The 26,303-nt window shown below is 41.3% G+C and overlaps 1 protein-coding gene across 1 annotated transcript in view; it reads right to left on the bottom strand.

Moving 5' to 3' along the window:
• Positions 1-26,303, bottom strand: part of COX10 (cytochrome c oxidase assembly factor heme A:farnesyltransferase COX10) — a 169,132-nt gene that overhangs the window by 125,210 nt on the left and 17,619 nt on the right. Inside the window, exon 4 of the mRNA XM_084838344.1 lies at positions 25,121-25,245. Coding sequence (XP_084694470.1) covers positions 25,121-25,245 — 125 coding nt within the window. The remainder of the gene's footprint in view (positions 1-25,120; positions 25,246-26,303) is intronic.

Below are 26,303 nucleotides of genomic sequence, written 5' to 3'. Positions count from 1 at the left end.
CCTTTGATATGTAAAACATTTGACTCAGAATCAAACAGATGATTTGCCCTGAAGATGTTGCATGACACATCTGGTAAAGGAAAAATAGGGTTAACTAAAAGCCTGCTCAGAGATGGTGATGTTATTACTGATAACTTTTACATCTGCCATTAATTTTCACTTGGTTTTATTTGCTCCCTGAGCCTGCATCCAATTTCACCTTGACTTGCATTTTATTGCAATCTCAATACTGAATCCATCAACTCAAAACACGAATCGTTGCCTAAGACAGCGTAGTAACTAACAAGGATATTGCTTTCCCTCTACCTAAGGCAAATGCAGTGGGTTGGTTCACATGATCACAGAATATTCAAGCCACAGCCGGGCAGTCACAGTGGCTTATCATGTCATGCAATCCTGGAAAGGGTGGCTTGAGCAAGGGTTAAACAACCCTCACGTAATCCATGGGCTGTTTTATTCAATAGGGTGGCCAGCATACACCGCAACCCACCGGCGGTGATTGTGCAAACCTGCTCAATATGTTTGCACACAACTACATCAATTGACTTTTAAAATATTTCTCTTGAAACAGTTTACACTCTCAGAAGCAGCTTTTATTAATCACAACATGCCTATGTAGAGCCTTTGGAAGGGTGAATCATGTTATACTCCTTGAGTGGGTTAGGGAATGAATGTTACTAAAGCATTTTTTGGTATAATGCACAGTGGGCAACCTTCCCTAGTGACTGTAATTTAGGGCTACCTTTTTAAAAGAACCCTTTAAGGCTTAGCACTATCCTGAATGGCAGTGCTTGTAAATGTATCTCCATTGCTTCCCTCTTCAGAAAATGTACTGAACTCTAAAGTATCCATTTAACACCCAAAGGTCCTACCTGTCTTTAAGGAATTTTTATGAAGTAGATAGTAACCTCAGGCTATTTGAATACTTTGTAGTAAGACATCAATGGCACGTAGAGAGATATTCCTTTGATCATGTCACAACTTTTTAAAAATCCTGAATATTTCACCTATACATGTAAACTTAAACTAAATAAGAAAAAAATGGTACAAAACCACAAATGAAATCCACTTTAGTCTATGTTAGTGGAATCCTTTGATATTTTAGTAATGAATGCCTTAATTTGCAGAGATACTTCACTTCACTTTTCGGTGTATTCTTTCCATAAAAGAACATTGTAAAAGTAGAAGACTAAAATAATATGTAATAACTATAGTGAGCAATTGTAAACCCAAGGAACAATGGGCATTTCACAGATGTTAATTTCTCCCCTTCCCCCGTGGCAACTCCCCCCACCCCCGTAGTGAAACATTACTAGATTATTTACAGTTACTAGCCATTTCATTTTTGTTTTCTGTTGAGTAGATTGTGTTCTCTTCTAAAATGACTAAACCTAAAGACAAACCTGGAGAGGAAACAAACCTACTTTCTAAGCACTCCAAGAACAAGAGGGTGTGAACATCTGTGTGAAACAAGTAGGGAAGGATGACTGAGATTTGCAGCTAAATCATTAGTTATATTAAGATATGAAGCAGACACCCTAAGAATGGCATAAAATGTAAATGAACTTTGGAGTATAGCCGCTTAATTTGGCAGCTGTTTGACAACTGCAAAATAGAAAATTGACCTCAGACAACTGTGTATAAATGAAACTATTAAGCCAAAGAATTTCTCATGGAATGATACAATATATGCTACAGTAACTCTTCACATGGGAATAGATAAATGCCGGCTGGAATTTTTATTGTCTTTGAAGATGCTGGTGTTAAACAGACTTAAGTTTCACAAAGAGCAGATACTGTCACTGATCACAGTAGTTTAGGAAATAGAACTCCCACTTCTCAGAGGTACCAAATAATTGTAAAGAAGAATTTGTAACTTGCAGGAATTTTTAGAGCAAGTTTTAGTATGATTAGATCTTAGGTCATTCATAATGGGCTATTTACCCTTGTGAGTTCTATAGTTTGAAGTCAATAGTGGATGGACAAAGGAGCCCAGGTGACTGGTTAGGTGTGCTAGAAGACCTCTTGAAACCATCACCTCAAATTTCATTACACAAAGTCGTTGTTGTTGGGTGCATTCCATTAACTTAGCAGTTCGTCAATGATACAACATCGAAAGTGGGTTGAATCAGTGTGGACTGACTTCGCATACGTGAGACGTGATCTTCTGATTCACATTTTTCAAAGTGAAGGCTGAATATGTCACAACACCATAGGCAGTAAGACATCAACCTAGGCCCACACAGGAAAAAGACTGGCAAACACAATTGCTTCACTATACGCTCACCACTCAGCCCACAAGCAATCAACCCACTTTTAAAATCAACTTAAAGGGTCATGTGAATTACAACACATTTTCTTTTGAAAAGGTACTTACAAAAAGCTGAAATGCCATAGTTTACATTGATCTGGAGAACTGCACCAAGGACTGAAAGAAAATGTTGTTATAGAGGAGAAGAGCTGAAATTATCACCAATTGGGCAATTCTTATCTATAAGGAAAGGCAATAAGGAAGCAGGGGGGAATCTCCATATGTTCAAGTCCAGATTTCAACTCTCTCCCAGCCCCACGTTTGCAAACAGAAATGTTGCAAATTGTATTTCATCATGATTTTATCTTATAAATTGCTTTGGGGTTTTCTTAAAAAAGAAAAAAATGGTACAGAAATTCTCTGAAATAAATGAATTCATAAAGTTTGGCAAATTAAAAAAACACTTGCCAACTTCATTTGTGTAACTGTTGAATATAATTGGAAAGATTTTAGAATTTCAATGGAAACGTTATTGGTATTTAAAAAAATAAAGGAGGTTTGGACAAGAAGGAGGCCATAAGGTTGAGGAAAGTACAGAAACTGCAGAAGTACTGCATTTGAACCACCAAAAGCTGCTATGGCCCTCTCTAGTCTTTAAATAATTTAGGAGAATGTGCCCACATTCATTCAGATCTCTCTCATATACTCTGCAAAGGAGAAACTAGTCCCTTAAAAAAATCTCAAATGTGACACTCTCAGGATTCTGCATAGCTCAAGATTCACAGTTGCCCCCTAATACTTCATCATCATGATCCACATGCAGTTGTCAGAGATGCATGTGAAGAGGTATCCCAGTGATTGCAAACACCCTTGTGTGCATATAGGAGCTCTGTGCATACCTAAAAGGAGCCTTAGGATACACAGACTTGGTAGATGTGGTGGCTTCTCAGCTCCAGGGATTTCTGGATGATGTGGATTATCTAAATCAATTTCAATCTGGTTTCAGGCCTGGGTATGGGTGGAGGTATACTGTGAAGACTCAGGAGCACAGTTTGGGTATACTCCTGGACTCTGCCTTGAACCTGGATGCCCAGTGGCCAAGAATGGGTTTGTGTAGCTAGGCAGGTGCACCAACTTTGCCCATTCCTAGAGATGTCTGATCTGGCCATGGTCATGGATGTCTTAGTTACATCCCGTTTGGACTACTGTAATGAACTCTACGTGGGGCTGCCTTCGAAAACTGTTCAGAAACTTCAGCTGGTCCAGAATGCTGCAGCCAGACTGTTAACCAGGGCTGGTAACAGAGAGCATGAGACTCCTTCATTTCAACAGCTTCACTGGCTACCAGTCTGTTTCCAGGCAGAATTCAAAGTGCTGTTTATGACCTATAAAGCCCTATACAGCTTGGGACCACCACTGCATCATCTCAGTGTCACCCAGCAGAGCTTTTCCGAGTGGTTCATGGTCTGCTATAATCTGGGCTGGGGAGAGAGATGGTGGAAACCTTGGTAGCATACTGTGACAAGTTTGTGTGGCATTTTGAAGATAAAGTTGCTCAAATCTGTCATGAGTTGGTTACAATTAATGCAGCTCCATAGCAGAGGTGCCCAGAGCACCTTGTTCAGTTTTATTGGATGATTTTCAGTTGTTGAGGCCTGAGGATGCAGACAAGGTGCTTGGCCAAGTCAACTTGATCCTTGCCCTTCATGGCTTATTACATCTAATAGGGAGGAGATATCTGCCTAGGTCCAGGATGTCATAAATTCCTCCTTGATAGAGGAAGTGGTACTGGCCTCTTTAAAGGAGGCGGTAATTAGGCCACTCCTGAAAAAGCCTAAACTGGACCCGGATAATGATGTTGACTACTATAAGCCAGTAGCCAACATCTCCTTCCTGGGCAAGGTGCTTGAGCAGGTAGTTTCCAGCCAACTCCAGGCACTCTTGAAAGAAACTAATTATCTAGACCCATTTCAGTTGGACTTCAGGCCTGGTTTTGGAATGGAAACTGCCCTGGTTGCCCCGTGGGATGACCATTGCTGAGTATGACCCTGTTGATTCACGTGGACCTCTCCGTGGCTTTCAATACCATCAACCATGGTATCTTTCTGGATAGGTTGTCTGGGCTGGGAGTTGGAGGCACTGCGTAGCAGTGGTTCCACTCCTACTTGGATGGGCGATTCTAGAAGATGGTGTTGGGGCATTATTGTTCTGTGCTTTGGTAGCTATGCTATAGGGTTCCACAGGGCTCTATTCTATCCCCCATTCTGTTCAACATCTACATGAAACCACTGGGGAGGTTATTCAGAGATGTGGGCTGAGGTGTCATCAATATGCAGATGACAGCCAGCTCTATCATTCCTTTTCATCAAATCTAGGTGAGTCAGTGGCTATTCTGAATCAGTGCCTGGGCACAGTAATGGACTGGATGAGGGCCAATAAACTGAGACTCAATCCAAACAAGATGGAGCAACCGTTAGTGGGTGATTAGTCTCGCCAGCTAAGTGATGTTCAACCTGTTCTGGAGGCAGTTGCACTCCCCCTAAAGGATCAGGTTTCTAGTTGGGGGAGGGGTGCTCTTGGATGAAGCATTGTCACCAGAGGCACAGGTGGATTCAGTGGCATGGAGCACCTTTTATCAGCTTAGGCTGTTATACCAACAACGTCCTTATCTGGACAGAGATAAGCTAGCTACAGTTATGCGTTATATGTGGGGCTTCCTTTGAAAATGGCCCAGAAACTTCAGCTGGTCCAAAACAGGGCCACAAGATTGTTAATGGGGACTGGCAAAAGTGATCATATTAGGCCAGTACTTTTCCATCTGCACTAGATGCTGGTCCATTTCCAGCTGTTATTAACATTCAAAGCCCTAAATGGCTGGGGCCACATTACCTGAAGGATCGTCTCCTCTCGTATATACTTGCCCAGACGCAAAGATCATCCTCAGTGGTTCTTCTCCAAGAGCCCTTGCCAATGGAAGTGAGGTGGGTGGCTACTAAGATGGGTGGCCTTTTCTGTTGTGGCATCCCGGTTGTGGAATGAACTTCCCAGAGAGGCTCACCTGCGCCTATGTTGTGCTCTTTCGGTGTCAGGTGAAGGCCTTTTTATTTTCCCAGGCATTTTAGTCTTTCAGTTGCTGTTGTTTTAAATCAGTCACTGTATTTTAAAATTTTGCATTGCTGCTAGGTTTTATTTTGGTTTTATTTTTATTTTATACTGTCATTTTAAACTTTTAAATTTGATCTTATGTTGTATTTTATGGTTTTAATTGTTGTGATCTGCCCAGAGAGCTTCGGCTCTTAGGCAGTATAGAAATGTAATAAATAAAGACATCTGAAAGACTGTTTTCCTCCCATATGAGCCTGCCCAGTCTTAAGATCTTCAGAGAGGCCCTTCGTTCATGACTGCTGCCTTCAGAGTCGCATTTGGTGGCGACGCAAAAGAGGCCACTCCCAGGCTATGGTACTCCCTGCTGGTTTGCTCCCTCTCTGCTGTCATTTCACCAGCAGGCAAAGGCCTTTTTATTCAAGCAGGCCTTTGGCATATAACTGGGTCCACTGGGTTGGATGTTGTTTTTATTCTGTATTGGTACAAATCAAATCAATCAATAAGTCTTTCCAGCTCATACGCACAAATACTGGGTTGTTCAGCAGAAGTAATAATTCCAACTAAGTGTGCAATCTTACACATGCTTATTTAGGAGTTTACTAAGCAAACATATATAAGACTGCACTGCATGTTTGTTTCTAAACACTCACAGAATCATAGAATAGTAGGGTTGGAAGGGGCCTACAAGACCATCGAGTCCAACCCCCTGCTCAATGCAGGAATCCAACTCCTCCTCCTCCTCTACTAATGAGGGTTTTCACTGAACAGGAAAGGCCAACAAAAGTGCTTGTTCATAAAACCTAAGCATAATCATAAGAACTGAACACACTGTAGGAAATGTTTTACTCTTTAGACACATGCAGCTACAGCAGACCTGACTGGTCTTATCCATAAAGAAACTTAACTTGCTTATAATAAGAAAAACTTTTAATGGCAGAGTGGAGACAGCCGGGATTAAGCAGGCTGCCCTCCACCTATCCCACTTCAGCTGTCTAGGACTTTCCAGAAGTTTTGATAGAAACACCCAGAGAATCAAGCTGTACCTGTCACAAAGTGCCAAGTTAAATAGGGCAAATGCTTAGTCCATGTGAAACACCCCCCACTCCCCCAAAAACACATACAGATATTAGCTCAGTCTGGCTGGGAAAAACCATTTCTCAAATATTTTTGTAAAAGGAAGCACTTCTAAGAAACTGTTTTGTCTCCTGCATTATGTAATAAACAGAGGACTTAATTTCTCAAGCTGCTAATGTACCTTGTAAAAGATAACTCTAGGAAAAAATGCATCTATTTCAAAAAATAAAGGATTACTTGAAACCAAGACCATTTAGTTTTCTGAAGAAAAAAATGCCTCTAGCCGAAATAGGTTGTCATGTGCCTTCTTGGTAACATCAATATACATCCTGACTGTAATAAGAAACAAGATGCTGTAGAGAAGATAAATGGAAGAGAGATGCTTTGCTGGTGGTGCTTCAAAAACTTTTAGTACTTTTAACTGTAGACCTGGAAACAAAACACCCATTTGCATGGCTAATAAATAGAGCCCTACTATATGAATGCAAAATAAAACAGCTTAGCTCTATTGTTCAACAAAATAGAACTGACACATAGAGACTGCTATAACACTATTTGGTCTGAAACACTTTGACAATGGGTTACCTGTTATTCCTTCTGTTCTCTCCTCATGATGATCAAGTATTCAATCTGTAAGTATATGAGTTGCTATTTCCTTTATCAGAAATCTACATAAACATAATCATTTTGTTCACTGTAAAATGACAGAGCCATTGCTATTTCACTGGTGGTCTTAACTCCTGTCAGGAATTACTTGACCAAACACTACCCTGATGACTCTGTAGCAAATAAAGCAGTATATAACTGTTAATAATAAATAATAAACACAGTAAATTAAAGGTGATGAGAATGACAGCAACACAGGAGGCAGTATTTTCAATGTCAAAAGTACTCTTCAAGACGTGGTAAGGGGCCCAAAATGCAGTGTTAACAACTTCAGAATGCTTACTACCACTTGTGGAAGCACACCCGTTCTCATCTCAATTTGCTGACAGCAATAATAACTTATAAATTATAAGTTAATAAATTATGCAATTTCCTCAGATATTTCATCCACTAGGTGAGGAACAGGCTGTTTTGTGGTCCCTTAAGGCTTGCAGGGGAAGTTAGTAGCATCTGATAGCAGTCAGATCAAGGCAGAAAGAAAATATGACATTCTATAGTTCTGCATCGGTCCTGCTGGCAAGAACTCTCTCCTACTAGAATAGGTTAGGATGCTGCCATAGTAGGGAGTCAGTAGCAGCTGATGCCCACTGCTGTTGGTGGGGAAAAGCCAAGGGGTCACCAGAGGAAGAGCAGTCTTTTGAATCTCAAGCAGCCCATATCACAGAAAGGGTAAACTGAAGCACATGAACATTAAGACCTTGAGTAGAAAGCAGTGATGGGGATCCACACAGCCACACAAAAGCACTCCTTTGGATCCACATTCTCCTGTTCCAGCAACAACTCTCATTGCATAGAGAATCAAGCGACTGTAGACTCATGAGCACAAAACATTGGGGGGGTATCCACACAGCCACACACAATCATAATAACTGATTGCAACCCATTGTAAAAGGGGACACTGAGAGAGCATGCCTTCTGGGTAGGAGTGGGATAATAATGCATGTCTACCCAAAAATAAGGAGGACTGGATTACTCAGGAGTAAGCTTGGGCAGCAATTTATGAGAACATCCAAAAGGTAACTATACCTCTGAATGCCTACTCAGAAGTAACACTGAAAATCAGGTGTGCCTAATTTAGTTTATATATGATTGCTCACAAGGAAGAAGGGCTGGATAATTCAGGAGTAAACATCTGCAGCAAGTTCTGAGAGCATCCAAAATCCATCCCTTTGCATGTAATAATAAGAACCCATTGCAAAAGGAGACACAGGGAGCATGAGTGCAAAAGCTAGACTCACATTCTGGACACACATTCTCCTGATTCAGTAACAGCTCCCATTGTACAGAGAATCAAATGACTTTAAAATCATGACGGCAAAACAGCGAGGAGGGGGAATCTACACAGATACTACTGAAGACGATATTTTTAGAGCTGCGCAGAAAATAAGTCTTTGAGACCCAGCAGCAAGTTCCGAGGGCATCCAAGCTCCACCCCTGTGCATGTTATCATCACCATCCACACAGCCACGCTAAAAGCACTTCTTTGCAGCTACATTTTTTAAAAATGTGGTTCTAGCAACAAAATAGTGGTGGTGGTGGTGGATCCATGCTGTCCCCCACACTCACCCAGGCAAAGTTCTATTTACCCCCTACACAGCGGACACATGCATACACAACTGCCCCCCCAATTGCACCAGCCAGCCAGCCACAGCCTCCTGCTGCTGTCCAACCCAACATACCTCTTACTTGGCATGCTGCAGCATTTTTTTCTTTCTACACCCTAGGAAGCCCTGACCCCCGGTCACCATCTTGAAGAGTGAAAATAAGGTGGACCTATTCTGCTTCATGCAAATACGCTACTCTTCCTTTAATCAATAACTTCCCAATAGGCTATAGGTTCTCAGATCGGACGTCCTGTGTCAGAGTAAAACTCCTGAACAAGCACAGAAGAGCTGGATAACTACATGAATTCGCAGTAAGGCAGCATGTTCCTCCTGGACATCTTACCTTGCTGCCTGATGAATGGGCTCTACTGAGCACACATGCCTGGCACATATGCTCAGCATGAGCCCAGGAAGCCTTGAGCTTCCCAGGCATCAAAACAGCCTAGGCAGCATGGCAGTGATCGCACTGCACTAAGGAACAACAGGAGAGGTGAGGGGTTGCTGTAGGGGATTGCCCCCGCCCTCCAGCTGAAGCTTTATGTAGGCTGACAAGACTTGTGTGGTCAGCTGCTCCAGCCTGTCTTGAAGGAGCTGACTGGACTGTTTAAGGGCCCTTGCATGATTTTGTAGTCTGACATTTCTGTGAGGCTGGGGAGATGGAGTTTTTGTTGGGGCTCAGCCTCTGAGTCAGAGAACGATGGCAGGGCTGTGTCCTCTGGCTGGGAGGGCTCAGAAAAAGGCACTCACTGTCCTACTCCCGAGGACATAACCTGTCTCTCATCCTCAACAGAATCCTCTGCTGCACACTGGAAAGTTTGAGGGTTGGGGAGTCATGACATTTTGCAGTAAAGATGTTTCACTAAGATGTGTTTTCCCTCAGTGAGATATCAATGGCAGGCTGTTTTCATCTAATATTCTACTTCTGCTGTAATTGTGTATTTATTTGTTTATTTATTTATTAATTCATTCTATCTATTCAGTAACAAATTCTCTGGGTAGATTACACATATTTAAAAGAATAAACTACAAAACAACAAACAGCACAAGAATAGATAAAGATATATAAGAACAGCCATAAAACTCTGGAACAAGGTATCTAAAATGCTTGCGAGAAAAGAAAGGTCTTTGCCTGGTGCTGAAAAGATAAAAATGAAGGCGCCAGGCAAACCTCTTTCAGAAGGGCATGCCACAAGTGGGGTGCTACAACTGAGAAGGCCCTCTGTTGTAGCCATCCACCTAGCTTTCTTTGGCGGGGGCACCTGGAGGAGCGCCTCCAAAGGTGACCTAAGTGTCTGAGCAGGTACATACAGGAGGAGACCTTCCTTCGGATACTCTGATCCCAAACTGTTTAGGGCTTTAAAGGTCAATATCAGCACTTGGAATTGGGATAGGAAACAGAGTGAACTGGCGTCTCATGATTATATAATCCAATCCTAGCAGCTCTGTTTTGAACTAACTGAAGCTTCAAAACAGTCTTCAGAGGCAGCCCACTTATAACACATTGCAGTCACCCAATCCAGAGATTATCAGAGCAGGGATAACTGTCATCAGACTTTGTCCAGATAGGGAAGCTACTGGTAGATCAACCTAAGCTTATAAAAAGCATTCCTAGCCACTGAGACTACCTGTGCCTCAAGTGACAATGATGAAGACCACCCCCAAGTTGTGCACCTGATCTTTCAGAGGGAAGGCAACCCCCTTCAGACAGGTTGAACACTGCTCAATCAGGCAAATGAACCACCAGCTAACAGTACTTCCATCTTGTCCAGGGCGGAGAAAAATCTATTTTTTTTTAACGAACTAAAAAAAATTGGCTTTTAAAAGATTTAAATCAGGTTTTTAAAATTTAAATTGTTTTTTATTTAAAAAGAACACATCATAAATAACATACTGAATTTATCTCACTTAAAAAAAACATAGTTACAATTAAATCTCATCATAAACATGCTGGCCCTACACTTACAGTCTCATGAAAATGAAGTTACCTATCAATTGAATTTGAACGTTAACTTCAGTTTTTCATTTCATGAAAATAGCTCTGTCCAGCCTAACAGCTTTTGCTTCTTGAAAGTTCTGGGCTTTCAGTTTCTCTGACTAAATCTCGTGTGGAAAGACACAGGCTAGACAGGATTGTTGTTCTATGCTTATGTAGCGGTAGAATTGGGCCAAGCAAGGCACAGGAGTTAGTTAAGACAGAAAAAGGTTATTTATAGCAAGGTAGATAAAAATGGGTGTTTAAAATAAATCCAAAAATTGGAAGTTTTTCAGCCAAATAACTATGAAACCTTGCTTTGACATATCAGTCACGGGCATTTCATTTTTGTTTGCTACTTTGATTTTTGTGAGGACAAGCCTGCGCCAAGACAGAGTAAAGCAGAACGCAGCAACACTGTAAAGAAAGTTATAAGACAAAAGAGGCCAGTGTACATCTTCCTGTATTCCCATATTAAGGCTGCAATCCTATATTCACTTAATTGGGAGTAAGCCCTATTGAACTCAACTGAACTTAATTCTGAGTAGACATGTATAGGATTGTGTTGTTAACTTCCAGGCCTTAGGAAGCATTAGTAACAACAAAGCTAGCGGAGATGACAGTATTCCAGCTGAGCTATTTAAAATCCTAAAAGATGATGCTGTTAAAGTGATGCATTCAATATGCCAACAAATTTAGAACACTCAACAATGGCCACAAGACTGGAAAAGGTCAGTTTACATTCCAATTCCAAAGAAGGGCAACGCCAAAGAGTGTTCAAACTACTGCACAATTGCGCTCTTTTCACATGCCAGCAAGGTTATGCTCCAGATCCTACAAGCTAGGCTTCAGCAGTATGCGAACCGAGAACTACCGGAAGTACAAGCTGGGTTTAGAAGAGGCAGAGGAACTAGAGATCAAATCGCCAACATTCGCTGGATCATGAAGAAAGCAAGAGAATTCCAGAAAAACGTCTATTTCTGCTTCATTGACTACGCTAAAGCCTTTGATTGTGTGGATCACAACAAACTGTGGCAAATTCTTAAAGAGATGGGAGTACCAGACCACCTTACCTGTCTCCTGAGAAACCTGTACGAGGGTCAAGAAGCAACAGTAAGAACCAGACATGGAACAACCGAGTGGTTTAAAATTGGGAAAGGAGTACGACAAGGCTGCATATTGTCACCCTGCTTATTTAACTTATATGCAGAGTACATCATGAGAAACGCCGGGTTGGATGAATCAGAGGTCGGAATTAAGATTGCTGGGAGAATTATCAACAACCTCCGATATGCAGACGATACCACCCTAATGGCAGAAAGCAAAGAGGATCTCAAGAGCCTCTTGTTGAGGGTGAAAGAGGAGAGTGCAAAAGCTGGTTTGAAACTCAACATTAAAAAAACGAAGATCATGGCATCTGGCCCCAACCCTTCCTGGCATACAGAAAGGGAAGAAATGGAAGCAGTGACAGATTTTACTTTCTTTGGCTCCAAGATCACCGCAGATGGTGACTGTAGCCATGAAATTAAAAGACGCTTGCTCCTTGGGAGGAAAGCTATGGCAAACCTAGACAGCATAGTAAGAAGCAGAGACATCACCTTGCTGACAAAGGTCCGCATAATCAAAGCTATGGTTTTCCCAGTAGTAATGTATGGCTGTGAGAGCTGGACTATAAGGAAGGCTGAGCGCTGAAGAATTGATGCTTTCGAACTGTGGTGCTGGAGAAGACTCTTACGAGTCCCCTGGACTGCAAGGAGGTCAAATCAGTCATTCCGAAAGGAAATCAACCCTGACTGCTCATTGGAAGGACAGATACTGAAGCTGAAGCTCCAATATTCTGGCCACCTAATGCGAAGAGAAAACTCTCTGGAAAAGACCCTGATGCTGGGAAAGATTGAAGGCAAAAGGAGAAGGGGACGGCAGAGGATGAGATGGCTAGATAGCATCACCGATGCAATGAATATGAACTTGAGCACGCTCCGGGAGAGAGCGCAGGACAGGAAGGCCTGGCGTGCTATGGTCCATGGGGTCACGAAGAGTCGGACACGACTGAACGACTGAATAACAACAAATTATTGGTGCTGGTTATAAGGAAGCCCCTATATGGGAATATTTTACAGACACTCTGCCTAAGGTACAAAGGGTAGTATGAAAAATATATACAGTGAGACAAAGACATGAAAAGTCTGCTTATAAGAATGAAACAGTGTAAGTAATACTCTATTTAGTTGTAAATTAACATGGCTTAGTGGTCAGATCTGCTCAGGGCATATATGAAAATCTGTAATTTCAATATACCTTTCTCCTTGCTGATTTAAATCATTGATTTAAATCGCCTTGATTTAAATCAGTCCACCTTGATCTTGTCAGGATTGAGCTTCATTTTATTGGCCCTCATCCATTACTCTGTTCAGGCACCAATTAAGGACATTCACCTCACCCAGGATAGATGTAAAGGAGAGGTAAAGCTGGGTGTCACCGGCATATTGATGACACCTCAGCCCACATCCCCAAATAACCACCACTCCTTTCAATCAGGAAGGTACAACCCTCAAGACCCAGCTGGCCATCCCCTCCTTATTAGATGTAACAAGCCAAGATGGGGAAGGGCTGAGCATACAAGTGGTCACTCTAACTTGGCCGAGCACCTTGTCTGTATCCTCATGCCTCAGCTACAGAAAATGATAATAATCACTCCGGAACATGGCAGAGGACCTTATTCGTTGATTATTACATTTTTAAAATAAATGTATGCACTGGGGCATCCTTGAGGAAATGGATGCAAGGTTTTTCTGGGATCCAGAGTTCCTGTGAATGGAGCTCCACTCACTGGAATTCCACTCACAGGATGCTCCCACTGGAGGGAGCAGGGGCACCATTTTGTTGATTCCCCCTTCCACAAGGCCTCCTGAAAAGCTGCTCCGAAGAATAGGGGGACCCTTGGAATGGGCAATTTGGTGCAGGCAGCTGCAAGGGGAATCAGTGAAGCTGCCTCCCCATCCTCCAGCAGAACCCTGTTAGATCTCGGTCACTTCTACAAACTCTTCATGGAAGGAACACTCTGGATTAACCCAGAGAACAGTTGAGTTTAACATGATTATTAAACCTAAGGCCCAAAGATGAACAGAAGTACCAGTTCTGAGGCTCTTCAAAGTTTGGGTAGCTCCCACTCTTCAGAAATAAGCAACCTCATCCTAATATTTTCTTAATTTTCATAATTTAATATTAAACTCTGATAGTTTGCCATGCAAAAGGCATTCTTAATCTAAACAGTTCAGGCAGCTATTTAGATCCTAAACTCAGAGAATGAAACCTAATCATTCTTGTGTTTTAAGAGATAAGTGTCTTTTGGAATGTAGTGCCACAGCAGATTACACAGGCAGATTAATCTTATTAACTACTAAGTTTTCTCTTTGTCTGATGCTATCTCTACATTCCATCATTGCAGCCCTTTAATATGTCTTTGTTCTTCCAGCCATCAGTGCTTCCGGGGGAAATCTGGCACTGCATCTAAAGGGAGCACCACAATTGACGTTTTCCTGAAGATCAATCATAAAGGTAAATTATTTTCCCTCTCCCCAACTTCCCCATTTTTTAAAAAAAGTTTAGTAAATTGACAACATGCTGCAGCTTTCCACAGGCTCAAAACACATCTGGAGAGAGTACAGCTTAACCTTGGTTGTAAACCCAATTCAGAATATAGTCCACCACAAAACCATAACCGGGGGGGGGGGGGGTGATTTTGATTTTCACAGAGTGGCTTGCAACAAAGATCTAGATCACAAACTACATTGAGCTGCTTTTCTCGATAATAAGAATCATGGATCTGGTTTACATGACACGACAGCCCACTGTGACTTCATTTACCTGTGGGAGCTGTTGCATTGTGCTGGGTGCCCACAGGTGCCATTTTTGCATGGTGCCCACAGGCACCCTGCTTGCCATGTCTTGTAATGTAAACCCAGGAGGCAGGGGTTGTTTAAGGGACTGACAACCCTCAAATAACCCATTACTTGTTATAGGGTTATTTGAGAGTGTCTACCCCCCCCCCCAAACAAACCACAATGCCAGGTTCGCATGACATGACAAGTTATGCAGTGGCCACAAGACTGGAAAAGGTCAGTTTACATTCCAATTCCAAAGAAGGGCAATGCCAAAGAGTCTTCAAACTACCGCACAATTGCACTGATTTCACATGCCAGCAAGGTGATGCTCAAAATCCTACAAGCTAGGCTTCAGCAGCATGTGAACCGGGAACTACTGGAAGTGCAAGCGGCTTTTCGAAGAGGCAGAGGAACTAGAGGTCAAATCGCCAACATTCGCTGGATCATGGAGAAAGCAAGAGAATTCCAGAAAAACGTCTATTTCTGCTTCATTGACTACGCTAAAGCCTTTGATTGTGTGGATCACAACAAACTGTGGCAAATTCTTAAAGAGATGGGAGTACCAGACCACCTCACCTGTCTCCTGAGAAACCTGTATGAGGGTCAAGAAGCAACAGTAAGAACCAGACATGGAAGAACCGATTGGTTCAAAATTGGGAAAGGAGTACGACAAGGCTGTATATTGTCGCCCTGCTTATATAATTTATATGCAGAGTACATCATGAGAAACGCCAGGTTGGATGAATCACAGGTCGGAATTAGGATTGCCGGGAGAATTATCAACAACCTCAGATACGCAGACAATACCGCCCTAATGGCAGAAAGCGAAGAGAATCTAAAGAGCCTCTCGTTGAGGGTGAAAGTGGAGGGTGCAAAAACATTAAAAAAACTAAGATCATGGCATCTGGCCCCATCCCTTCCTGGCATACAGAAGGGGAAGAAATGGAAGCAGTGACAGATTTTATTTTCTTGGGCTTCAAGATCACCGCAGACGGTGACTGTAGCCATGAAATTAAAAGACGCTTGCTCCTTGGGAGGAAAGCTATGGCAAACCTAGACAGCATAGTAAGAAGCAGAGACATCACCTTGCCGACAAAGGTCCGCATAATCAAAGCTATGGTTTTCCCAGTAGCAACATATGGCTATGAGAGCTGGTCTATAAGGAAGGCTGAGCGCCGAAGAATTGATGCTTTCGAACTGTGGTGCTGGAGAAGACTCTTACGAGTCCCCTGGACTGCAAGGAGGTCAAATCAGTCAATCCTAAAGGAAATCAACCCTGAGTGCTCATTGGAAGGACAGATACTGAAGCTGAAGCTCAAATATTTTGGCCACCTAATGCGAAGAGAAAACTCTCTGGAAAAGACCCTGATGCTGGGAAAGATTGAAGGCAAAAGGAGAAGGGGACGGCAGAGGATGAGATGGCTAGATAGCATCACCGATGCAATGAATATGAACTTGAGCACACTCCGGGAGAGAGTGGAGGACAGGAAGGCCTGGCGTTCTATGGTCCATGGGGTCACGAAGAGTCGGACACGACTTAACGACTGAACAACAAGGACTGTTACGTCATCCAAACAGGCCAACTTGTATGAGCTACATAAATGTGAGAGTCAGCAGTATAGTTACAGAGCTTCAGACATCACTGATGTTGATGCTACTGAGTTCTATCAGCTACAAGCTCATTTGTTATATGTCTTGAAAGTAGACAACCCCTATGAGTGAAGAAAATCATGTTACACTCCCACCCCCAGCACAAGAAGCCCAAAATTAATGTGAGGCAGCTTGAATTCCTTCAGATATAAAGGTAACATCAAGTCTGTTGTGCTTTAATATTTTTCATTTATTATACAAAATCTGTTTTGTATATTTCTTGATCTTGGTGACTCAGGAATCCAGAAACACATGAATGAAGTTCAAGTAAGAAAACAGTACAGAGACAAGAATAACTGAAGAAATATTCATATACAGTCTCCTCACTATGGTATTATTAAAAATGTGCTATAGATGGTACCTAAATACCACAAAAATATTATTACTATAGCTGGAGTGAGAATTTAAACAAACCTAGAACTATAAATATATGTAGTGGTCATTATCCAAAGCAAAAATTTTGTAAACAAAACAAGAGCCAGTGAGAAATCTATTAGCAGTGTTGTTAAATGAATGTAGTAGTTCCCACAAATCAGAAATCTACTTATAATATGAATGTTTATAACAAGACAGTGGTATAGTGAAAGCATACCTTCAGTATTGGAATGGATGTTCAAGCTGTGGGATGTCTACATTTTAAAGAAGTGTTTGAAAAGAGTGGAGATGGAAGATAGACAGGCAATTTAAAACTGGAAATTTTCCATTATTGGGCAAAAAAGCACCAATAATTCACACATGCTAGGTGGATGAGGCTGTTTATTAGGGGAGGACAATTTTGTACTACTTTTTGTCTTACAAAACCCAAATTAATTAAGTTTGTACGAAGAGGCGCTATTACAGAAGAGAGTAAGTATGCTTGTAAGCATATGCGCACACACCCTTTGGGCTTTCCAGCCTAATGAAGGAGGTTGCTCTCTGGACCAATCTCTTAAAGGGTCTCTGCAGCAACTTCTCAGAGACTTTATACTGATATAGGGACATATCTACTGTTGTGCATATAGGCATCATTAAGCAATGTTAGAGAGCACTATTGGTATAAATAATAGAGAGACCACAACCATGTAGTCCTGCTTTACACCTCTGTTGCTTGGGAAAACACCAGGAAACTCTCCATCAGATTCCAAGTAGGCTTTAGTAACACTTTCACTGGTCAAAGTTCTTGGTAAGAAATGGGGACTCAGTACTTAAACTATGAAATTTAGACCAGTAACGTTCTCAATTAATTGAACATATTCTTGAAAAGAGAATGTTTTACACACCATAGAGCAGAACGGGGCAGTTTCTTTGGCACTGAGACTCCCACAACTACACTGAAAATTGCCACTGCATACTGAACATTGTCACCAATCAAGAAGGCTCAAAACGTGCTTTAAAAGTATGTCTGGAAATCACAAGATTACAATTTGATCTTTGGGAGCGACATGCAGCCTGAGCTTTGTTCCGCATTGATGCATTTCACATTTATAAATAAGACATAACTGAATTAAACAATTTCTGAGAAGGGAAATCACTTGTAACATTCTCTAGTTGGTTTCTACAGCTATTATTTCTTTAGCGTTACCAGGCCATTTAATTTGGAATATAATGTATGCACACAGCTGAAGCACTAGGAAGAAGTCCCTCTCCCCCTTGTGATTTCCTTATGCTCCATATTCATCATTGGTTATGCTTATTATCTGAGACGTTCTTCTAACAACAGCACACCCTAATTTATAACATTCTACCCAAGATCCTTTATCAAGTTTCAGCCACAGGTCAAATAATTTATGCTTTGGAAAGATGATCTCTGCATTTAAAATTTATTGTTCTTGTGGAGGTTGGGTCTCTAAGTGCTCATCATTTTCTCTGCTCATGAAATATACCATCTCTGGCTAAGCCATTCCTCCACAATATTGAGGATTTCTTCATGCTCACTTGATCTAGCGGAGTTACAATTATGAATCATCTGACTAGCCATAAGTTATGATCCTCACAGTAACCACTAATGAAGGTTGCCAAGCAGTTAAAATATCAAAGCAGCATATATCAGAACATTTTTGAATACAGAGATAGACTTCCAGTGTTGCACTTCTCAGATATTTATTATGTACTGTAAATTACATCATCGGCTGCCTCCTGCACTGACAGCCTTGCACTCCAGATCTTAAACACCAGATTTTAATAACCACCGCTTGGCAATCTTTTGATCATCAGAGGAAGATGAAAGGCAGCGCTGCCTGCTGCAGGCCGTCTGCTCAGTCAAAACAAAAAGGAAACTTCAGAGAAAAATAGACAGAGATGCATCAGGTGTTAATCTCAAATGAGCGATACAGAAGTCAGGCGTATTGGCTCCCCATTCTCTATTCATTTCAAAATGTTCTAGGTAGCTAGGAGTGGTCGCACTGTGGTTTTTAAACCATTTCCTCCAGAGGGGTCACAATATATTGTTCAGAATCTCATAAATGGAAGGGTTCCTCTGAACTAAATCAATCCAGTATTCAGATGTTTGTGGTTGTTCAAACTTTTTCTTAAGTCTTTGGAAGTGCAAGATGGAGTTTTAAGGAAAGCAAAAGGCAGGTGGCAGTGAAGGACAAGCTCCTCCAATGACCTCTTGAAGACAGAAGGCAGCAGGATGATCACTAATTAATGCAATGTGGTTAGCTGTATGGACGGTACTTCCCAACACCCCAGCAGGTATGGACTGATAAGGATCAATAGGGAGCTCCTTCAGTTTTCACTGGTATCTTGCTTTGCTGGCACCCCTCCCACAGGAAACCCAAACCACACTGTGGACCTGCATAACTCTGATCTCTGTCCCTATGGTCTGGCAAGTAGCCAGGGACAAAACCAAGAATGAGCACCACTAGTTGAATAGTTGAATAGCCTCCCTTTATCTTTCTGAGCTACAGTTCGGGAAGCCTAGGAAGGCTGTCTCAATCCAGGAAGTTTGACTCTGTCAAACTATGAGAATCCTGGAATTAATCTCTTGACCTGGTCTTCTGCAGTTGAGAATAAAATGTAGTTATACTAAAAGTCTGTGTGTGTGTGTGTGTGTGTGTGCGCGCATGTGACAGAGAGAGAGAGAGCGAGCGAGCGAGAGATAAACTCATTACAGTGAATATATGTAAAACGTTACATTACATTTTTACATGTATCCAGGCATAGGAATCACTAATGAATGGAAACTATAGACTGAACTGTTTAAAAACCATAAAGTACAATAAATACCAATAATAAGAGGAAAAATCCCAGCATTAAACATCCACAGACAAGATTAAAAGACCTAGTAATCCTCTGTAAATAAAGAAGTTATTTGCTGGCACCAGAAACAAACAAAAACCCCAAATACGGGTACCACAATTTAAAAGGCTCTGTCTCGAACCACCATCCATCTTTCTTCAGATGGTGGCAGGGAGAGATTCAGAGAAAGGCCTCGGAAGTAGATCTCAGCACAAGATACCTAAAGGTGATCCTTTTGGTATCTTGGATTTAAACTGCTTAGGCGGGGATCCACAATTCTTGGATCCTGCCCCTCCCCTTCCCATCAGACTCATGCTGCACCTCTGTGCAAGGTCAGGACCCCCTGCTTCCCATCCCAGCTCCCAGTCTGAGCTCTGTTTCCTGCAGGAAAAGGGGACATTGAGCCAGTGATATGGTGCAGAAATGTTTCCAAGATGGGAAATTTTCTGGATAGTTTTCCAGTGCATAATTTTTCTGCGGAAAATTTTCCATTTCATAAGTTAATTAGTAACAATGAATGGATGACAATTGGAAATGCAGTATTAGGCAAGCTTGGCTATTTCAAAGTTGTAATTAATGTTTTACAGGTGATTATCCCTAGCAAGTATGTTAGAGTGTATGTGTAAATATATGTATGTATGTGTGTGAGTATATATATTTCTAATACATATATGTCTCAATAGGAAATGGAACCAATACACAGCGACAGAGAAACTGAAGGTGCCCCAACAACCTTAGTGGAAGAGAGCTGAACTCTGTTGAAATAGATGTGTACGGCAGTGAGCATATCATGCACAGTTGTTCGGGCTGCTAAAATTAAGTAGCGCAGCCTTCCTCAACCTGATGCCCTCCGGATGCGTTGGACTAAAACTCCCAGGACCCCCCAGTCAGCATGGCTGGGATGCTGGGAGTTGTAGTCCAACATGTCTGGAGGGCACCAGATTGGGGAAGGCTGAATTAGTACGTAACTTTTCAGTACTTTTGCTTTTTTCTTACATTTAAACAATGTAAAGGAAGTACATGCTACTGTCTTTCATTTTTACAGGTATTCCAGGAAAAATGTATACATAATATAACATTTAAATCACTGTAAGTATGCATTAACTTTTTTGTCAAGTATTTGTCAAATACATGTATTTGTGTATTGAAACTAAAAATTAACATGGGGTACTTCTTTTAGCTTTGTTTACTAAATACAAGTAAAATAAACATGCTAAATTAGATCACTCTCTAGGGCATCAGAAAATTTTCCGATGCAAACTGAAAATTTTCCGATGCAAATGACTCTCTGCAAATGTCCCTAACTTGCATAGGGAAATTTTCTCATTCAAAATTTTCCAGAAGACCCACCTTGCTGTGTGGAGCTTGCCAATTTAGCAGCTGTGTAGCTGAGGACGCCCTTTCTCCTATGGGGATCTTGCTGTTTTAACTACAGCATGGCTGAGACATTCTGGAGCAGGTAAAGGTGGTAGGGAGGTTTGATGGTTTTGCCCTGCTCCAGGTGTTTCGGTAACACAGCACTTAAATCACCAACCAGTCTTCCTCCCAACATAGGAACTGGGGAAGGGGCAGAGATTACCCCCCCAAGCTGCCAGCACAATCCCCGCCACCTCTGCAGCTCTCAGTGTGGAGGAACGCTGAGGCTCATCATGCTTGGTATAGGGAAGTGGCACATTTGTTATGGGGACTCAAATGTGGCCTTTATAGGTCAAGACAAGCAATTTGAATCATGTTAAATGGTCTGGAATCCTGGGAACCTCTTTCAAAACTGGGGGATGTTCATTCCCAGTTAATAAAAGTGTCACTATGTTTTGCCTGAGCTTTAGTTTCTAACAGTTAACAACGATATTCCCATGTACAATGCACTGCAGTAGTCTAAAGGAGATGATGCCAATGCATGCATAACTGTGCTAGGCTATCTTTGGACTTCACTTTTAAAGAAACTGTTATGGGTAAGGGATATTCACACCAAGAACAAAAAAATAAGAAGTACATTTAGATCAAATGCCAAAAGTACAGATATGGCAGATGTTCAACACAGTTAACTCTAGACCAACGTCCCCACCACCACCACATGCACACACACAAACTCTGAAGGGCTAACATCACCCCTTTTTGATTTGTTCTTTTTTCCCATGTGGCCATGTTTTCTTTAGTTTCCATTGTAGGTTTTATATATTCAATATAAGATATGCAGTTCCATCTGCTTCTTTTTCAAGGTGCTATCAGTCAAACCTAACCACAGCAGTTTATCTTTCAGCTACTAAATGCAAACCATTTAAAACATCCTGCTTTCATCTTTACAGCTTTCTCCCACTTTGAACCATTCCACAGTCTCAGAAGAATGCACTTGACTTCTAAGAGGTACATGCAATCTTTTAACATTTCAATGCCGTGGATTTTGTTGTAAACAACACTGCATGTTTTATCTGCATGGCAGTGCCATAAATCAAAGGTTAACATCCCTGAACTCTAACAAATGATATTCTTTCCACATAAAGATCTGACACTAAACTAGAAAAACTTTTATTTCAGTTTTCCTAAGGAGACCAGAGAACAGGTTTACAAGTCTAAAATGGATATTTAGCTAAGCCAGAAGTAGGTTAAAAAAGTGATTGATACTGAAGAAAAAAGACTTTTTTGCCCATGGGAGACAAACAGTTCATAGAGTGGGATTTCCATTTTCTTTTCCTATTTTCTTTGGCTCTATAAAAGAGAAGTGGGTAACTTGTGATTTGGATTTCCTTCCCATCCCACCCCAAGTGCTCTTAAGGGCAGCTACTTTATATTACACATGTTCATATCTTTTAACTCAACAAGTCTTTGTTCCAGCCTTTGGCGGATCTTTCCATGAGAACTTCTGACTCTGCAGCTGTCACTTGCTCAAAGAAGTTGCCTCCACCCCCTTTTGGCAAGAAGCTCCATATCACCCCCACAGATCATAATGGTTGGAATCTGTATACTTGCAAGTTGTGGTGTTCACACTATGTGTAGTCAGGTTCTCACTAAGCCAAACTACATGGGGATTTCTGCATCACTCACAAATAATTTGCCACTCAGCCTCAGTAACAAGAGAGGCCAACTCCAAAAAGATGTTCTGAGGGAAGATACAAAGACTGGAAAGCCCTGTGAACTTTTAAGTCTGACTCAAGTGATCGGTACTACTACCATCCCTTCCTGGGTAGTTTGTCACCAATGTATGCTCAAAGAGCTAGCCAGCAAAACTTGTTGCTTTTCAGCATGTCTGTAAACGAACAGCCACCCAATTAATTGTGTCAAGTAAAGTGATTCAAATGAAAAAAATGCAGTTAATGCTGTTTATTTTTAGTAAGTTTTACATAACTGCTTATGATCTCTCCCACCCCCACCCCCTGCCCCCACCTCACACACTTTTGCTTGGCACCACTTTTTCTTGGTGGTCACTGGCTGTAAATACGGATGTGGACTTTCCGGAGTATTTTGAATTGGAACATTTTCGGGAAAGTTTCCAATGCAAATTAGGTTAATTTGCATAGGGTCATTTGTACAGGAAAACTTTCAGCTGGGATAATTGCCTGAAAACATTAATTACAACTCTGAAACTGCCTAGCTTGCCTAATATTGTATTTGCAATTAGAACACATTTATTTGTACTAATGAACTTAGAAAACAGAAAAATTTTCCATGGAAAAATTAAGCACTGGAACATTTTCTGTCCCACATCATACAGGGCAACCGAAGCAATAACTGTACCAAATGTGGACCTGAACCCCAACTGAAATAAATCCAGAAAAACAGTCTCATCCAAGAGTGCTCAGAGAAGACATACAGCATGGTCTGCTATTAACTAATCATTCAGCAGTGCTACCTGAAAATGTGCAATTGATAGTTGAAAATTCAAGTAGCAAAAATTCACAATTCGGAGCAACTTGTGCACAATGGCCTGTTTTGTATGTATAATGATAAAACGAGGGTTTATTTTTTACATGAGTGAGCCTGTGAAAGCCTTGGGTTTACAGGGTGCCCACCATCTCCCCTCCCCAGCACGATCACAAGGAGATTTGAAACTTTTATTTCTATTCTCAATTAACCACAATTTCTTTCAAACCATAAACTGTGGTTAATCTCAACAATGGTTTATTGAAATAAGCCACCTTTGTAAACCAAGCTTTGAAGTTGGTTTATTTCAGTAACACACTTAAAATTAAATACAGTTTGGGTTTAGATATCTCTCTAAACTACAGTTAGCAAAAAATGTGAGAGAAAGATCTCTTCTAATCTCACCCTCCCAACTACATTGCGAGGGGAGGGAGAAGCCTGAGGTTCATTCACATAATGATAAATCATAGTTTATTGTGGCCATGCCCTACATGTACATCTGAATTTTCCTCAGAGTTGGGATTTCAAATAGGTTCACTTTAAACTCATGAGTTCAAAGACTGGTTTGAGATTTTTAAATGAAAGTTGGGAGGAAATGGCATGCACACACTGGTATCATTCCCTTTTAAAATGCCAATTCCAGAATTGTTTTTTGAATTTGGAGAAGGTTAGAGAAAGTTCGGATCTGTAAGGGGCACCTGCTGAAATGAAAACTCTAAGGAAGATTCAAGTATGTGTATTTCCCTCTGGATCATGCCACCATGTGCACAGAAAGGAGGCTGCTGAAGATCTTCCCATGTCATGCCCAAAACCCATTCCAGCCCAGATGCCAATATAAATCCTAAAGGAATTACACACGTGGTGACTGCTTATGTTTGTACCTCTAACTATTAAGGGCCTTTTATTTTGTATCTGGCCTTGTGCATACTTGACTTTGTCCAGGTTTGGACAATCATCGGGGGACAAGAAACCACCATGGCTTCTATCCCTGCCCTTGTCTGTGCCACGTGCACAATCACCATTTGCATATTTACCCATGATGCTGTGCAGGTTAATGTGTCACCTGAACCTGGCGTGGTGTGCAATAGGGGTGGCTTCTTACCCACCCCACAAACCATGGCTTGTAGTAGGGGTTTTGGGTGGGGAAGAAGCCACCCCTTCCATGCACCACGCCTGGTACAGATGACCACCAACCCATGGGGCGTCGCGAGTGATGATGCAAATGGCAGGTGCACACAGGGGGCAGGAAAAAGAAACCACAGTGGTTTCTTTTTCCCCTCTGATCATCTGAATCCAGCCATTATGCCATCTTTCCAGGAGAAGCCGTGGTTTAGTATACTTTGTGATTTTTAAGCCTTCCCTAGACCCTATTTATTTATTCAATTTATACCCCACCTTTCTATCAAGAAAATGGCACTCAAGGCAGCTAATCATAAAAACATTTTCCTAAAAACCATAGTTAAAAACAAATGAAACAAATACATTAAAAACACATATAAAAACACACCAAAAAATACAGAATAATAACAGCACCCAACCCAACAGACCGTTTTACAAGCCAAAGGCCTGCTTGAGCAGATCCTACACTAGTTCACAGCAGAACATTGCCCAAGAGACCTGACTGTACTCAATTCTTTTCAACAGTCCACACTTTATACTAATTGACAGAAGCACTATTATGACAAGGTTTGAATGCTGTCTTAACTCATATTCCCATGTAAACATGCTATGCTAGATGTTCACATTTTGATTTATCATACCATAAAAGTCACAAAGAATAACTTCTGGATATTCATGGTAATCGCCTCTGAATACAAGCTAAAAATAAAGCACCAACCTGGTTGATGGAATTAGCAGCGCATGATGATAGTCCTGTTCCAAGGGAGGCAAGCAGGAAACAAGTTAGGTCAAACGGCACTGGTGCCATTGCAAATCCAGCTGAGGCAGTACCTACAACCAGGGCTGCAACACAAAAATACATATTTTTGCAGTAACATGCTAACAAATAATTTCACGTTTTACATGTCATCCTATTGTTAAAAAGACACCTTCATCATGGACACACAGCTCTGTGTTTATCCATCACTGTGCTAACCTCCCTTTTTGTGGTAAAAGTAAGGAGATGTAGGGTCTTCACTCCTGCCATCTCCTGCTTAAAACAGGAGGATGCAGAGAAAAAAGAAGGGGGATGTTTCTCCACCAATTAGAGATCTGAGACTAGGGTATGTTTCTGTGTGTACGCATATTAAGTATGCTTCCCATGAGTAATTTAGCAACTCACCAATCCCAAATTAACAATCTCCTCCCCACAATCCAATGGCTAAAGCTATGAGTGCAGCCACTACCACAATACCCACACTGTTTGCATAGCTCTCTCATTCACCTTCCTACCTTTATGAAAGTTAAAAGCAGTATAAGGAGTACTGATGGCTGAAATTACATAAAGGTGGGAGCAGCTGAAAAAAATGCAAGCTACATATTTTTCTGCCTTCCTACTTGACTTGTTATTAAGTTTTGCTAGAAATGTTGGGCTTCTATTAACAAGGGCAAATGCCTTCTTTTACATTCTGACAAGAGGCTTTAATTAAACTTATCAGACAGAATACTTTAAACTCATTTATTATAGCAAAACACCAGCTCATTTATTGGAGAAAGGAGGAGCAGTCTGTATAACATTATCATTACAATGACCCTCAAAGAAATTCTAGCATACTGTAGCCAGTGTTCTAATTAAAGTCTCCATTGATTTCTCCAGATTAATTTCAGCCAGTCATTTCATTGCAACTTATCAGGTTCTCATTAAAAGCAGCTGTAGTACATTCTCATTTATCCAACTGGAATAGATATTTCTGTAAGTTTGCCCAGTATCCCACACCCATAAAACAAAGTTCTTGCTGTCAAGTGCATCATTTCAGCCTTGGTTAAAGCAAGGGTCAAGTACATGTCTCAAATTCAGACCTAGAGACCTCCATCTATGCTTTTATAACTTTTGGGACCAAACTACTGTAAAAGATTCTCAA

This window comes from Heloderma suspectum, chromosome 2 (genome assembly GCF_057233095.1).
Source record: "Heloderma suspectum isolate Gila_16-S chromosome 2, 16-S_ref, whole genome shotgun sequence".
NCBI classification, from domain to species: Eukaryota; Metazoa; Chordata; class Lepidosauria; order Squamata; family Helodermatidae; genus Heloderma; species Heloderma suspectum.
This window is presented reverse-complemented; position numbering and strand designations above follow the sequence as displayed.